Source organism: Rhinopithecus roxellana, chromosome 12 (assembly GCF_007565055.1).
Source record: "Rhinopithecus roxellana isolate Shanxi Qingling chromosome 12, ASM756505v1, whole genome shotgun sequence".
Taxonomy (NCBI): domain Eukaryota; kingdom Metazoa; phylum Chordata; class Mammalia; order Primates; family Cercopithecidae; genus Rhinopithecus; species Rhinopithecus roxellana.
Genome location: NC_044560.1, coordinates 9,792,543 through 9,809,175, shown reverse-complemented (window position 1 = coordinate 9,809,175; position 16,633 = coordinate 9,792,543). Strand labels below are relative to the sequence as shown.

General features: G+C 55.2%; 1 protein-coding gene across 3 annotated transcripts in view; it reads left to right on the top strand.

The window, feature by feature from the left end:
* The first annotated feature begins 1,612 nt into the window (after window positions 1-1,612).
* Window positions 1,613-16,633, top strand: part of KIF17 (kinesin family member 17) — a 54,729-nt gene continuing 39,708 nt past the window's right edge. For 2 of the 3 annotated variants that reach the window (XM_030913776.1, XM_030913775.1), the window contains exons 1-5: window positions 1,613-2,238; window positions 4,332-4,478; window positions 6,097-6,198; window positions 9,274-9,463; window positions 15,387-15,839. In XM_030913776.1, coding sequence (XP_030769636.1) covers window positions 2,008-2,238; window positions 4,332-4,478; window positions 6,097-6,198; window positions 9,274-9,463; window positions 15,387-15,839 — 1,123 coding nt within the window. In that variant the 5' untranslated portion in view covers window positions 1,613-2,007. Of the gene's footprint in view, window positions 2,366-4,331; window positions 4,479-6,096; window positions 6,199-9,273; window positions 9,464-15,386; window positions 15,840-16,633 lie in introns of all 3 variants that reach the window. The other variant, XM_030913777.1, reaches the window with a different exon arrangement.

Sequence of the window (16,633 nt, the reverse complement as noted above, 5' to 3'; positions counted from 1 at the left end):
CAGCTCCAGTCAACCTCAAGATGCCTGCCCTATGCCCTGGGCTGAGTGAGTTCCTTTTTTAGATGTTCCATGGGCTGGGTGCAGTGGTTCGTGCCTGTAATCCCAGCACTTTGGGAGGCCGAGGTGAGAGGATTGTTTGAGGCCAGAAATTGGAGACCAACCTGGGCAACAAAATGAGATCCCATCTCTACAAAAAATTAGCCACTGGGGAGGCTGAGGTAGGAGGATCACTTGAGACTGTGAGGTTGAGGCAGCAGTGAGCTATGATTGCACTCCAGCCTGAGTGACAGGGCAAGACCCTGTCTCAAAAAAATACGTTGCATGGAACTCATTATTCAGTTTTTTGTTTTTGTTTTTGTTTTTTTTTGAGATGGAGTCTCGCTCTGTCGCCCAGGCTGGAGTGTAGTGGCCGGATCTCAGCTCACTGCAAGCTCCGCCTCCCAGGTTTACGCCATTCTCCTGCCTCAGCCTCCCGAGTAGCTGGGACTACAGGCGCCCGCCACCTCGCCCGGCTAGTTTTTGTATTTTTTAGTAGAGACGGGGTTTCACCGTGTTCGCCAGGATGGTCTCGATCTCCTAACCTCGTGATCCGCCCATCTCGGCCTCCCAAAGTGCTGGGATTACAGGCTTGAGCCACCGCGCCCGGCCTCATTATTCAGTTTTTAATTACATTTTCGTTTAAGGGATTCTGTTTGTGGGATTTTGTTTCCTGTGTCTGTCTCTCCAGCTAGATCATGGGCCAGGAGGGCTGTCTCCCCAGTATCTGTCACGGTGCCTAACATGGAGCTGACAGTGTTGCAGTGCAAGGAAGAGCCCAGAGGTGTGACAGAGGTGCTCTTCTGGCTGGGGAACTTGCTGAGCCAGGAGGGATAGGCCAGGCAGCCTTCCATCCAAAAGACGTGGTTTGTTGTTGTTGTTGTTTTTTTTTTTGAGATGGAATTTTGTGCTTTTTGCCCAGGCTGGAGTGCAATGGTGCAATCTCAGCTCACTGCAACTGCAACCTCTGCCTCCCGTATTCAAGTGATTCTCCCGCCTCAGCTTCCTGAGTAGCTGGGATTACAGGTGCCCACCACCAGGGACGGGGGTTTCACCATGTCAGCCAGGCTGGTCTCGAACTCCTGATGTCAGGTGATCCACCCGTCTTGGCCTCCAAAAGTGCTGGGATTACAGACGTGAGCCACCGCGCCCGGCCCAAAAGACTTGGCTTCTAAAGTGTTTGTTTTACAGTCTCGGGTCTTAGAAATAACAAGGGTGGCATGACAGGAAGCTGTCCAGGGGCTGTGGGTTGTGGGCAGCCTTCCCCTGAGCCAGTACGGGGACATGGATAAGGGGCAACAGGTCCTTGCCGCTGTTCTCAGTTAGGTCCCTGGCCCGTGCCTAAGGCCTGGGATCTCTCTAGGCCGGGGGCCCCAGTCTTAGCCGCAGCCTCTGCAAGCTGCGCAACATCTCTGAACTGGGGCTGTGCGGATTCGAGAAGACAGCTGACGTGAAAGGAGCCCAGCCAGGACTGGCGCTTCTCGCAAGTGGCCTCAGGACTGGCGCTTCTCGCAAGTGGCCGCGCGTGGCTGCCCAGGGATTACTCGGGCGAAGCTCGCGGGCCAGGCCAGGCATTCCCGGGGCCCCTCCTGTGACGCCACGGGCGTTGCCCAGCAACCGCGAACGCCGAGGCGGTGAGCGTGCTGGCGGGCGGCTGGGGAGGCTCCGGGCTCGGGTCCTGCGGCGGCGCCTGCAGCGCAGATCCCCCACGTCCCCGCTCGGGCCGGGCCTCAGAAACGGGCGAGCCCGGGCGCGGGAGGAGGCGGCGGCCCCGGCTCGGGTCTTGCGACTCCCCGCTCCCCTCTTTTGGGGGACCCCCAAAAGAGTCCCCGCCCCCCGTCGCGGCCCCGCCCCCGCCGCAAGGCCCCGCCCCCCGTGGCTGGCGCTGGCCCCGCCCCTTGGCCCGGGCTGCTGGGGGTCCCCGGCGGGGCTGGGGTCGGCTCCGGTCCCGGTGGTCCTGGGCGCGGCGCCATGGCCTCCGAAGCGGTGAAGGTTGTCGTGCGCTGCCGCCCCATGAACCAGCGGGAGCGGGAGCTGCGCTGCCAGCCCGTGGTGACTGTGGACTGCGCGCGCGGCCAGTGCTGCATCCAGAACCCGGGCGCCGTGGACGAGCCGCCCAAGCGGTTCACCTTCGACGGCGCCTACCACGTGGACCACGTCACCGAGCAGATCTACAACGAGATCGCCTACCCGTTGGTGGAGGTGAGGGCGCCGGACAGGCCGCCCTCCAGGCCGCAGGGCATGAGGCCGCCCCGAGGGTACCCAGGGGGCGGCGCTGCCCCCCAGCCAGGCGGAAAGGCCCTCGAGGGGCACAGGCAGACGGGAACAGGTAGGTCCGGAGGCTTTTGTCCAGGCGGGACACAACCACAGCCTGCCTCTGGTGTCGCCTCCAGGTCTGCACTGTCCCCAGCGCCTCCGCCTCCTGGGTTCAAGCGATTCTCGTGCCTCAACCTCCCAAGTAGGTGGGATTACAGGTGCTTGCCACCACGCCCGTCTAATTTTTGTGTTTTTAGTAGAGATGGGGTTTCACCATGTTGGCCAGGCTGTTCTCGAACTCCTGACCTCAAGTGATCCGCCCGCCAGGTGCTGGGATCACAGGCATGAGTCACCGCGTCTGGCAGAATGGTGACTTTTCATCTTCCCTCACTGGCAAGTCAGGGCACACCCAGCCCTGTTTTGGTTACAGCATGGGTCTTTGCAGTGGAACTGGGCATAGATGCCATGTGGGCCCTTGGGGCCTCAGAGCAGTTCTCTGGGACGATCTGCCCACACAGGATCCACCCCAAGCCCACACTAAGGTCTAGAATTTGCAAGCTCCTGAGCTCTGCAAGGACAGGAACTGTGTCTACCTGGTTCACCACTTTGTCCCTAGGCTGAGCATAGTCCCTGTCGAATGAATAGAAACAGCGATGAACGAAGAATGACTTTGGGAACGGCACCGGGTTTCCCTCCTCTCTTCCTTCCAGGCCTCATCTTCCACCCCTCCCCCAGTACCTCCTGCTCGTCACACCTCACCTGTGTGGCTTTACTCAAGCTGTCCCCTCAGCCTGGAATGCCTTCCTCTTCCTGTCACCTGCCCAATTCTCCCTGTCTTTGCCGCCTGGAAAGCTGTCCTTTGTTCTTCCTGCACCATCCTGTTTTCACTTCTTTGTACTCCCCATCCCTGCTGGCTGCCTGGACTCTTGTCGCTGTGTGCCCGCCCCATAGCCCGCCACGAGAATCACCTGTGTGTGTCCAGCTCCCTCCATTGCAAGCGGACATTGGGCGATCACCTGTGTATGGCGGTGCTTCCTGTGCCAATGCACGAAAGAATCCCCATATGCACCCTGCGGGAGCCTCGCAGGTGCTGTTCTTACCCTTTAAGATATTGATCCTTTTTTTTTTTTTTTGAGATGGAGTCTCACTCTGTCGCCCAGGCTGGAGTGAGTGGCGCGATCTTGGCTCACTGCAAGCTCCGCCTCCCAGGTTTACGCCATTCTCCTGCCTTAGCCTCCAGAGTAGCTGGGACTACAGGCACCCGCCACCTCGCCCGGCTAAGTTTTTGTATTTTTTAGTAGAGATGGGGTTTCAGCGTGTTAGCCAGGATGGTCTCTATCTCCTGATCTGGTGATCTTCCCGCCTCGGCCTCCCAAAGTGCTGGAATTACAGGCATGAGCCACCGTGCCCGGCCGATCTTTTTTTGTTTGTTTGTTTGTTTGGATGGAGTCTCACTCTGTCCCCCGGGCTGGAGTGCAGTGGCATGATCTCGGCTCACTGCAATCTCCCAGGTTCAATAAATTCTCCTGCCTCAGCCTCCTGAGTAGCTGGGACTGCAGGAGCTCACCACCACACCCAGCTAATTTTTATATTTTTAGTAGAGACAGGGTTTCACCGTGTTGCCCAGGCTGGTCTCGAACTCCTGACCTCAGGTGATCCGCCCGCCTCAGCCTTCCAAAGTGCTAGGATTACAAGCGTGAGCCACCCTGCCTGGCCTAAGGTGTTGCTCTTATCATCTTATCAATGTGCCTCAGTAAGGCCAGCCCAAGGGCACACAGTAAAAGTGGAGATGGATGTGAGCCCAGGGGGCCAAGCCCGCAGCGCAGGCTCTTCCCCACCCACACACAGGGACAGCTTCTACCCCACCAGACAGTCAGCTCCTTGAGGACAGAGCTGGGCCTTGTTTATCTGCACACTCCAGTGCCATTGTTGGGTGGGGGGACTAGGAAGGGCCCTGAGTCTGTGAGTTAGGGAGCCCTGTCCCGAGCCCTGCTGTGCCTGGTCCACTGATCACGGGGTCCTGGCTTCCTCCCACTTAGGGCGTCACTGAAGGCTACAATGGCACCATCTTTGCCTACGGCCAGACAGGCAGCGGAAAGTCCTTCACCATGCAGGGCCTGCCGGATCCACCCTCCCAGAGAGGCATCATCCCCAGGGCCTTCGAGCACGTGTTCGAGAGCGTCCAGGTACAGGCCTCATGGAGGGAAGGGGCAGGGCCAGAGCTGCAGCTGGGCCCCAGAGCACTTCTGACAGGTGGCAGGGACACGGGAAGTGTTCGGAGTCCGGCCTGACCCCGTGTAGGTGAGCAGGGAAGGCTCCGGGTTCTGAAAAGGTGGTGGGAAAAAAACTTAAAACAGAGAAAATTCTGTCCATGCTTTTCTCGCGTCATTTTTGGCTTCTAACCCTTAGTGGAGCATTTCTTGTGGATCTGCTGACCCTGTGCACTGGGCCAGGAAGTGGTTGTAACAATCACAGCTTCCCTCTTTATTGAGCAATTGTTATGGACCAAGTCGTATGTGAAGCCCTTGGCATCCTTATCTCACTGAATCTCCAGCCTGACCCAGGAGGTAGCTGATAGCCCCATTTTTGAGATAGGGAGGTTGAGACTCTGAGCCTTTATGGGCCAGGTTGAGACTGGACTCTGAATTCATCCCAGCATCCAGGCTGCAGGTGAGAATTACCTGGCGACCATTTGTGGCAGTGCATGGGGAATGGCGGATGGGGATGACCCTGGTCAGCTGCAGTGTCGCTGTCACACCTGTGCCGCTCCCAGGACTCACCATGGTAGCCAGAGCAATATGTAGGGCCTCGGAGAGCTGCCAAGGACCAGCCCAGAGCCAGTGCTTGGCCCAGGCCTTCCCTGTGGCCTCAGATTTTTGTTGTTGTTGTTTTTTGAGACGGAGTCTTGCTCTGTCACCCAGGCTGGAGTACAATGGCGTGATCTTGGCTCACTGTAACCTCTGCCTCCCAGATTCAAGCAATTCTCCTGCCTTAGCCTCCCAAGTAGCTGGGATTACAGGCACCCGTCACCACATCCGGCTAGTTTTTATACTTTTAGTAGAGATGGGGTTTCGCCAGGTTGGGTCTTGAACTCCTGACCTCAAGTGATTCGCCGGCCTTGGCCTCCCAAAGTGCTGGGATTACAGGCGTGAGCCACCGCGCCCGGCTGGGGTTTTTGTTTTTGTTTTTGTTTTTGAGACGGAGTCTTGCTCTGTTGCTCAGGCTAGAGTGCAATGGCACAATCTTGGCTCACGGCAGCCTCTGCCTCCCTGGTTCAAGCAATTCTCCTGCCTCAGCCTCCTAAGTAGCTGGGATTACAGGCGTCTGCTACCACGCCTGGCTAATTTTTGTATTTTTAATAGAGATGGGGTTTCGTCGTGTTGGTCAGGCTGGTCTTGAACTCCTGACCTCAGGTGATCCACCCACCTAGGCCTCCGAAAGTGCTGGGATTACAGGCGTGAGCAGCGCCTGGCCCTGTTTTTTTGTTTGTTTGTGTGTTTTTTTTACCCTGAATAGTGGGGAGGCCTCTGTTTCCTTTCCCATGAGGATTGTAGACAGAGCATTAGACAGCAATATGAAGATTATACAACTCAAAGAGGCCTGAGCACCCACCAAGCTGGAGACGAGGAGAGAGCTTGCCAGGAGGGCCAGCAGGGCGGGTTGGGTTGGAGACTCCTCTTGCCTCGACGTTCCTTCTCCTCCCATGATGTCCTGGTGGCAGAGGGCCCAGGGCCCAGAGCCAAGCCTGGCAGCAGGTAGACTTGGAGCTCTGATGTCTAGATTCTTTCTGTGTGCTCCGTGCAGTGTGCAGAGAACACCAAGTTCCTGGTCCGGGCCTCCTACCTGGAGATCTACAATGAAGATGTCCGGGACCTCCTGGGGACTGACACCAAGCAGAAGCTGGAGGTGGGCACAGACCCATTGTGGGCAGGTGGGGCTGGTAGGGGGGAGGTTGGCATTGGTGCTGCTCCCTCAGAAATACAGGAAAGTGTCCTGAGGGTGCCGGCACTGGGACACTGGAGTCGGGACATTTTTTTTTTTTTAATAAAAAAAAGTTTTTTAGGCAGGGCACGGTGTCTCTTGCCCATAATCCTAACACTCTGGGAGGCCAAGGTGGGCGGATCATTTGAGGTCAGGAGTTCGAGACCAGTCTGGCCAACACGGTGAAAACCCATCTCTACTAAAAATACAAAAACTAGCTGGGCGTGGTGGTGCACGTCTGTAGTCCCAGCTACTGGGGAGGCTGAGGCAGGAGAATCACTTGAACCCAGGAGGTAGGGGTTGCAGTGAGCTGAGATTGTGCCACTGCACTCCAGCCTGGGCAAAGCAGCGAGACCATTTTGAGACAGAGTCTCGCTGCGTTGCCCAGGCTGGCCTCGAACTCCTGGCCTTGAGCCTTCTACCTCAGCGCCCCAGTAGCTGGGACTGCAGGCATGTATCACCACATGCACCCAGCCACTTGGTGTTTTTTATGCGGGAGCCTGCATCCTCCCACCTAGAGTTTTTCTACCACATTCTCTCTCCTAGTGCAGCTGAATCATAGCTCATCCCCCGGACAGGGAATCAGAGACAGGAGGCAACACAGGGTGTTGTTCCCACATGTGAGTCCCAGAAGGTCAGCCTGTGGGGTTAGGGCACTCTGGCCCCCTGCAAACCTTCTGCTAACCTGCACTGGAGCAGCAGGGAGCCCTCCTCCCCCTTCTCACTACCCTGGACCCTAGAAAGGCCTCAGTTACCCGGGCTTAGAGGGGCCAAAGGCTGGCAGCTGCGCACACTTGCTGCAGCTGAGCCACGGGCCTCAGGCCTATTGAACCAGCTGCCTTGGGGGCTGCAGTGACAGATGCACTCTCTGAAACACACTCCGGGGGCCACCGGGCTTTAGACACGCTCCCTTGAGGAGGATGTGCAGATGGCTCTCATGTAAACCTCCTGGCGGTCCAGGAGGAGGCACCGTTCTTATCCCTTATAATGACAGATGAGGAAACTGAGGCTCTATGTGCTTAGCTAAGTAAGACCAGCCCAAGGACACACAGTCAATAAAGAGTGGCGATGGGATTTGAACCCGGGAGCTCCACAGCACACACTGTTAACCCGTGTTTAACAGAGGCCCGATTGTGGTTATAATCAGAGGTTATTACATCACTTAAGGCCAGCAAGAGGTTTGGGGAAGCAGAGTTCTGTGCCCTCCCCCTAGCCACTGTAAACTACCATCCCAGAACCCAGCCCTGTACTACCTGATCTGGTGAGGTCTGAGGGGGCCTGTCCAGCGGGTTCTCCCCACCCATGTCCCAGCAAAGTGTCAAGGGCTCCCCTCCCTGTGGCAGCGATGGACATGTTCCTGCCATGCTCCCCTCTCTCATCCTTGCCGCATCCCAGCTGGTTGCCATGGTGACCCGGCTCTGGCCTCTGCAGCAGAGATGAGCAGTTACCAAGGAGCCTGGTGTGCAGCTGGGAGCTGTCACTCAGCGCCTCCCCAGGTGTCGGGGGTGGAGTGAGGTTGGGAGTGCTGTGGAGGGAGGACCCCTGAGGCCGTCACAAGTTTGGGAGCAGGGAGCCTTCCTGGGCTGGAAAATCTCGTGGCAGGAGACCTCTTGGGTGACGGGTTGTCTCCTCGGGTTGCTCAGGCCCGAGATAGCGACCTCATCCTTTTTGTAACTGAGCCCCTGCTGAGTACCCACAGAACTTTTTTTTAGATCTGTTCTCTTCCTAATCCTCATAATGATCTTGTAGAAATAGGAGTTATCATCCCCATTTTACGGAAGAGAAAATTGAGACCTAGAGAGGCAAATTAACTTCCCCAACCAGCAAGTCACAGAACGGGGTGCCCTCCGGCCACACGCAGCTCCATCCTCTGAGCTCCCTCCTCACAGCTGCCACCTGGGCCAAGACCCACCCTCTGTCATCTCAAGCTTCAGCCACTGCAGGATGCTCCGGCCTATCTCTGTGCCCTGCCCCTGGAGCCTTCCATCAGCTGTGACCTTCACCTTCTCCTTTCTGGGTGTCAGTTACTCTTCTATTCCATGAAGCCCAGTCCCTTGGTGGGGCTTGGCTGTTTTTCCACGCTGCAGCAGATAGGACCACCCCTGACCCCCACCCACACCCCTCCCACAGCAGGGGCCTGAGCCCACCTGGGACCCCCCTAAAGCTACTGGGAGCAAAGCAGCTGAGCCTCCTGTGGCTCTGACCCTCAGGGCCACTTGGCAGACTAATGCATTTTGTCCTCATTCATTCTGCTCTTGTGCCAGAGTGGTTTTATTTCCTCTCACACTTGAAAAATACTGCATTTCACCGCTCTGTGTCTGCAACAAAGTGACTTTGCTGCCTGGAAAACCAGCAGGGAGCCAGCAGATAAATTAATTTACTGCTGCCATCGCCCTGAGGGCTGGTGGCCTCCGGGCTGTGAGCCTGTGGGGTTCTGGGCAGCTAGTGGCCTCACCTGTGATCTGAGGGTTTGGGGATATTCCTGTTGTTCTAGAGCCACGGCGGAGGGGATATGGAGCCCTAGCAACAGGGCGAAAGGAGACAGCACTCGGGGCTCATGGGTAGCGACAGGCACAGCCCCTGGGATCTGAAGCTCCCTGACGGAAAACCGCCTTTGCAATCATAGCACTAACGGTGGCTGGCATCTATGGGGCACTTAGGTGCTGGCACCATGCTAAGCATTGTATGTGCCTTATTTTACGGATTCCTCCCCATATCCCTGTGAGATAGCTGTCTCATGCCCATTTTACAGATGTGGAAACTGAGGCTTAGGTTGTCACTGGCTGAAGGTCCCACAGCAAGTAGGAGGCAGGGGTAGGTCTGAGGCTGGCTGAGCCTGGAACGCACCCCTCCCTGTGACAGGCGTGTGAGGTGCCAGCCTGCACTGCAGGAGGGCAAGGGCGGTCCGCATGGGGCCCTTCTCTCTGGTTCCTTGACCATCCCTGGTCCTAACCCTTGGGGGCTGGAGGTTCCACCCCTGACCCGTTTCTCTTCCCTCAGCTGAAGGAGCACCCAGAGAAGGGCGTGTACGTGAAGGGGCTGTCCATGCACACAGTGCACAGCGTGGCCCAGTGTGAGCACATCATGGAGACTGGCTGGAAGAACCGCTCAGTCGGCTACACGCTGATGAACAAGGATTCCTCACGCTCCCACTCCATCTTCACCATCAGCATCGAGATGTCTGCTGTGGGTATGCGAGCTGCTGCAGAGGGGGCGGGGTGACAGATGACCCAGCCACACTTCCACTACCACTAGCCAAGGCATGCCACCTCTCGGGGTCGCAAGAGCCCCTGGAAAGTGGGAAGAGATGCTCTAACAGCCTGGAGGAAACCCAAGAGGATCCTTGGGATGCTGGGACCGTGTTCCCAGAATAAGCAGCAGCAACGACAGTAACACTGGGAGTCAACATTGAGCACTTACTGTGTGCCAGACAATTTTTATTTATTTTATTGTTTTTTGAGACAAGGTCTCACTCTGTCACCCAGGCTGGAGTGCAGTGGTGATCTCGGCTCACTGCAACCTCTGCCTCCCAGGCTCGGGTGGTCCTCCCACCTCAGCCTCCTGAGCAGCTGGAACTACAGGTAAACCACCATGCCTGGCTAATTTTTTGTAGAGATGGGGTCTTGCTATGTTGCCCAGGTTGGTCTTGAACTCCTGAGCTCAAGCAATCCTCCCGCCTTGGCCTCCCAAATTGCTAGGATTACAGGCGTGAGCCACTGCGCCCAGCCAATATGCCAGGTAATGTGTGTGCATTGTCTTACTTACTCCTTCAGCACTCCCATGAGGTGGATACTGAATCATCCTCATTTTACAGATGAAGAAATTGAGGTCACACAACTAGGAACTAGCATCAGAGCCCAGCTTCTATCCCGGGGTCTTCCTCTGGAGTGTGTGTCACTCCAACCCTGTGGATTCTCCTCTCTCTCTCTAACGTTCTCTACTCCTCAGTCATCTCATTATTATTTTTTTCTGGAAGAGCTTCTGAGAAAGCGAAGAGGAAGGAAAGAAACCCATGTTTATTTGGGGGCCCCTATTGGCCATCTGCAGTGCCAAACTCTTTATACCTTTCATTCCATTTAGAGACAGGCACTAGAATCCTCATTTTATAGATGAGGAAACAGAGGCTCTGAGAGGGAAAGTGATTTGCTTGTTCAAGGTCTTACTGCCGCTAACTGGTGGCGCTGGGATTTGGACCCGGTCTCCCTGATGTCTGGGTTTTCCCATGAATACTGCAGCTGCCTCCAAGTTGTGGTCCATCATGACTAGAACTCCAAAGAGCAGTGGGGCAGGAGGTGGCCTCAGCCCAACTGGGAACATAATTCTGGAGAGATCCCTGACCCAGGAATCAGGGTCAGGAATTAGCTGGGTGTGGTGGTGCATGCCTACAGTCCCAGCTACTTGGGAGGCTGAGGTGAGAGGATTGGTTGAGCCCGGGAGACCGAGGTTGCAGTGATCTGAGATCGCACCACTGCACTACCCAGGGTCAAGGCCTGGGTAGATGGAACCTCCTGGACATATTGCCCAACCGGTGTGGTGACCTGGCCTTGGGCCAAGCCCCATTGCTTGCTTGGGTATGAGGCCATGAGTCTCAGTGTCCCGGGGGTGCTGATATGGGGAAGGCTGGGACCAGCGTGGTCACAGCCTCAATGCTGCAGCTTGGGGAGGCGCAGAGACCAGGGCAACTGAGGACAGATCAGGAGGGAGGAGGGGGGAGCGGGTTTTGGGGGGGGCACCTCTTGGTCTTTGCAGGAAGGTTTGAAGGATGAGGCAGGCTGGTTGCACATTCACCTTATAAAATAATGTGAGCTCAGTGATGATGGTAAGAAAGTAGGGAATGGGGCCGGGCGCGGTGGCTCAAGCCTGTAATCCCAGCACTTCGGGAGGCCAAGACGGGCGGATCACGAGGTCAGGAGATCGAGACCATCCTGGCTAACACGGTGAAACCCCGTCTCTACTAAAAATACAAAAAAAAAACCTTGCCGGGCGAGGTGGCGGGAGCCTGTAGTCCCAGCTACTCCGGAGGCTGAGGCAGGAGAATGGCGTAAAACCTGGGAGGCGGAGCTTGCAGTGAGCTGAGATCCGGCCACTGCACTCCAGCCCGGGCGACAAAGCAAGACTCCGTCTCAAAAAAAAAAAAAAAGAAAGTAGGGAATGGTAGGGAACAGTTACTCATGGTTCTGACACCTAAACACCACTAACATTTAAGCATTATACTAATATATAATAATTATTTATATTTATAATATAATTCTTTATATTATGTTTATTTATATATAAATATACAATATATATACACACACATATATACACATTGGTTTGTTTGTTTGTTTTTTTTTTTTTTTTGAGACAGCTCTGTTGCCCAGGCTGGAGTACAGTGGTGTAATCTCAGATCACTGCAACTTTGGTCTCCCAGGCTCAACCAATCCTCCCACCTTAGCCTCCCAAGTAGCTTGGAACTACAGGCATGCACCAGCACACCCAGCTAATTTTTATGTTTTGTAGCAACAGGATCTCGCCATGTTGCCCATGCTGGTCTCAAGCTCCTGGACTCAAGCAATCCATCTCAGCCTCCCAGGCATGATTAAAGGCATGAGCCACTGCGCCCAGCCCATATTTTCTTTTGATCCTTTTCTTCCTATGAATGTTTTATTTTTTTTTTTTTTTTTTTTTTTTTTTTTTTTTTTTTTTTTTTTTTGAGACGGAGTCTCGCTCTGCCGCCCAGGCTGGAGTGCAGTGGCCGGATCTCAGCTCACTGCAAGCTCCGCCTCCCGGGTTCCCGCCATTCTCCTGCCTCAGCCTCCCGAGTAGCTGGGACTACAGGCGCCCGCCAGGTCGCCCGGCTAGTTTTTTGTATTTTTAGTAGAGACGGGGTTTCACCATGTTAGCCAGGATGGTCTCGATCTCCTGACCTCGTGATCCGCCCGTCTTGGCCTCCCAAAGTGCTGGGATTACAGGCTTGAGCCACCGCGCCCGGCCTTATGAATGTTTTAAACACAACTGAAATCTTATGCCATGGTTTCCCCTGGTTTCATCTCCCTTGCCATCACTAAGCATTTCTGCATGTTACTATCACCGTGTCTTCATGACCATGTGTAGTGGCCTGGCTCATGCCCTTTTCCAGCCGGTCCTTGATCAGTGGTTTCCAGTTTCCCCGTGCTGGAAGTCATGCCATGATGGACATCTGTGTGCACAAAGCTTTTTCTTATCTGAGAGTCATTTCCTCAGACTCGGTTCCCTGGAATGGAGTCCTGGAGCAAAGATAACACACATGGTTAAGGCTCCTGTTCCGTTCTGCAAAGAGCTTCCCAAAGGGGCAGCACCAGGTTCCTTCCTGTCCTATTTTTAGAGACAGGGTCTCACTCTGCCACGCAGGCTGGAGTGCAGTGGTGCAATCATAGCTCACTGTAGCCTTGAACTTCTGGGCTCAAGCATTCCTCCCATCTCAGCCTCCTGAGTAGCTGGGACCACAGGCACACGACACTACACACCCAGCTGTTTTTGGTGTGGTTTTTTTATGTTTTCTTTTCTTTTTCTTCTGAGTCAGGGTTTTATTTTGTTGCCCAGGCTAGAATGCAGTGGCATGATCACAGCTCACTGCAACCTTAACCTCCTAGGCTCAGGTGATCATCCCACCTCAGCCTCTGAAATAGTTGAGACCACAGGCATGCACCACCACACCTGGCTAATTTTTTTTTTTTTTTTTTTTTTTTGAGACAGAGTCTCGCTCTGTCGCCCAGGCTGGAGTGCAGTGGTGCAGTCTTGGCTCACTGCAAACTCTGCCTCCCAGGTTCACGCTATTCTCCTGTGTCAGCCTCCCGAGTAGCGGGGACTACAGGCGCCCGCCACCATGCCTGGCTAATTTTTTGTATTTTTAGTGAAGACGGGTTTCACCATGTTAGCCAGGATGGTCTCGATCTTCTGACCTCGTGATCCACCCGCCTCGGCCTCCCAAAGTGCTGGGATTACAGGCGTGAGCCACCGCGCCCTGCCCTGGCTAATTTTTTTGTTGTTGTTGTTAGAGAAGGGGGTTTCACCATGTTGCCCAGGCTGGTCTCGAACTCCTGGGATCAAGCAATCTGCCCATCTCCCAAAGTTCTGGGATTACAGGTGTGAGCTGCTGCCCCTGGCCTGTGGTTGTTGTTTTTGAGACAGAGTCTTGCTCTGTCGCCCAGGCTGAAGTGCAGTGTCACAATCTCGGCTCACTGCAACCTTCGCCTCCCAGGTTCAAGCAATTCTTGTGCCTCAGCCTCCCGAGTAGCTGGGATTACAGGCATGTGCCACCATGCCTGGCTGTTTTTTGTATTTTTAGTAGATACAAGGTTTCACCATGTTGGCTAGGTTGGTCTTGAACTCCTGACCTCAGGTGATCCACCTGCCTTGGCCTCCCGAAGTGCTGAGATTACAGGCGTGAGTCACCACACCCAGCCTGTTGTTTTTTAATAGCCTAAAGAACCGGCTGGCTACAAATGCGCTGTTTACTTCTCCAGACCCCACCAACCTGTCAACTAAAGAAAAATTAACAAACCTGGCACGGCGGCTCACGCCTGCAATCCCGGCACCTTGGGAGGCCAAGGCAGGAGGATCACTTGAGACCAGGAGTTTGAGACCAGCCTGGGCAATATAGGGACACGCAATCTCTAGAAAGAAAGAAATTAGCCAGGTGTGGTGATGTACACCTTCAGTCCCAGCTACTCGGGAGACTGAAGCAGGAGGATTGCTTGAGCCTAGGAGTTCGAGGCTGTATTGAGCTAGGATTGCACCACTGCACTCCAGTCTGGGCAACAGAGTGAGATCCTGTCCCAAAGGCAAAAAAAAAAAAAGGCCGGGCGCGGTGGCTCAAGCCTGTAATCCCAGCACTTTGGGAGGCCGAGACGGGCGGATCATGAGGTCAGGAGATCGAGACCATCCTGGCGAACATGGTGAAACCCCGTCTCTACTAAAAACTACAGAAAAAACTAGCCGGGCGAGGTGGCGGGTGCCTATAGTCCCAGCTACTCAGGAGGCTGAGGCAGGAGAATGGGGTAAACCCAGGAGGCGGAGCTTGCAGTGAGCTGAGATCTGGCCACTGCACTCCAGCCTGGGCGACAGAGCGAGACTCCGTCTCAAAAAAAAAATAAAAATAAAAATAAAAAGAGATGTCCTACTGAGGATAATAGACTGGGGCCTACAGCCCAGAGCGGCTCTGTCAGTATTTCAGGTCACAGTTTATATACAGGTGGTGAAGGCAGCACCTGCAGAATCGCATCTGACTTGCTCAGAATCACATCAAGGTTTGGGTGCAAGAGCACATCTGGGGATAGATTCCAGAGGCTTCCTCACAAACCCTGGCAGACATTATCTCATGTGTAGGAAAAGGCATGGCCTAGGGTCTGTCTTTAAGTGAGGTGGTGACTCAGCCAGAGACGTGGGGAACTGTAGACTCCATTCGGTTTTGTCTTCAAAGCATATCTGCGGAGCTCTGCACAGCTCTGCACGTTGGCACAGAGGCAGTGGCTTTGTGAGCTGATTATGCTGGCAAGTGGAAAAGAGCAAACGTGGCTTCTGACATCTGCCACTTTGTCTCACAAACCCTAGTGGGGTCTCATTTTGTTGATGTGGGGAATTGAGAATCTGGGAGATAGGTGGCTCTGCTACTGCCACACAGCAAGGAGAAGACAGGACTGGGTTGGGAACCGGGTCCAGGAGTCTCCAAAGCAGATGTTTTCTGTGTTGAGTGACATAACTCCCTGGCGATCCAGCCACACCCCTGTCCTTCTCCACCTTTGACCTTGCAGGAAGCCTTCAGGAGCTGCTGTGGCAGCCAGAGGCCCTGTTGCACTCAGAATGGTCTCCAACTCCAGCCCCTGCTCCTGGAGACAGCCTGCCCTGGGTTCTGATGGTGGCTATAGCTTTTAGCAGCTGTGTGACCTTGGGCAAGTTCCATGCCCTCTCTGAGCCTCAGTTTACCCATCTGTAAGATGAGCCCAATAATAGCACCTGCTTCCTGAGGCTCCTGTGCAGCTGAGGGGAAACCCTCGGTGGGCAGACATTGAGCACCCAGTGCCTGGTACTGATTGCCCTCGATACATAGGGCTCACCCAAGGCCCTCGCCCCTCTGCCTGGTCTGTCTGCAGATGAGCGGGGCAAGGACCACCTCCGGGCGGGCAAGCTGAACCTGGTGGACCTGGCGGGCAGCGAGCGGCAGTCCAAGACCGGGGCCACGGGCGAGCGGCTCAAGGAGGCCACCAAGATCAACCTGTCGCTGTCGGCGCTGGGCAACGTCATCTCGGCGCTGGTGGACGGGCGCTGTAAGCACATCCCCTACCGTGACTCAAAGCTGACGCGGCTGCTGCAGGACTCACTGGGTGGCAACACCAAGACGCTGATGGTGGCCTGCCTGTCGCCTGCGGACAACAACTACGATGAGACACTCAGCACACTGCGCTACGCCAACCGGGCCAAGAACATCAGGAACAAGCCACGCATCAATGAGGACCCCAAGGATGCGCTGCTTCGCGAGTACCAGGAGGAGATCAAAAAGCTCAAGGCCATCCTGACACAGCAGATGAGCCCCAGCAGCCTGTCAGGTGGGACCACGTTGGGGTAGTGGCGGGAGGGCCAGGTCCCCAGGAGAAAACTTCCTCCCCTCCGTTTTCTCGCCTCCAACTTCCCATCTAAAAGACAGTGGCAGCGGCATCCTCCCGCCCCTCAGCCCCATGTGAGCGCAGGGCCCTGGTTGGAGACGGCCCAGATGGTATCTGCTTGTTAGTGCCCTGGGAGGAGGGCAGTCTGTCTGGCCTGTCCCATCTGATGCAGGCTGTCGCCCACTCCCCGCCTCTGATCTGCTCATCCATTATCCCCACCCCACCCCCACCCCCCCGTCTGCTGCTGTCCGTGGCATTGTCGCAATGCGTGTTCGCTGCTCAGCGGCTGGCAACTCGCTCCCCACAGCCGCATCTGCTCTTCACGGGCACCTTGTTATAGCAGCTTGTGCGCCCCGGCATTTGCCTGTCACCTGGCAGGTGGAAATCCACACCTGGAGCATTGGCCTGAAGGGGCTTTGGAACTGAAGGAGTCTTAAGATTTTTTTTTATCTCAGAAGCTCTTAGGGAAGGGAACACAAAAAACCTTGTGTCTGTCTGTCCATTCATCCCCCTCCCACCCACTTTCCTCTCCATCTATTCATTCTACACACACCCATTCACCTACCCAGTCATCCACCCATCTGCCCATCCTCCCATTTACCCATTCATCCACCCACCTTTTCGTCCACCTACCCACCTTCCTACCCACCCCATTATTTATCCATCTGCACAGTCCCCCATCCACCCATCCACTCACCCACCTATACATCTATCCATCCATCCATCCATCCATCCAT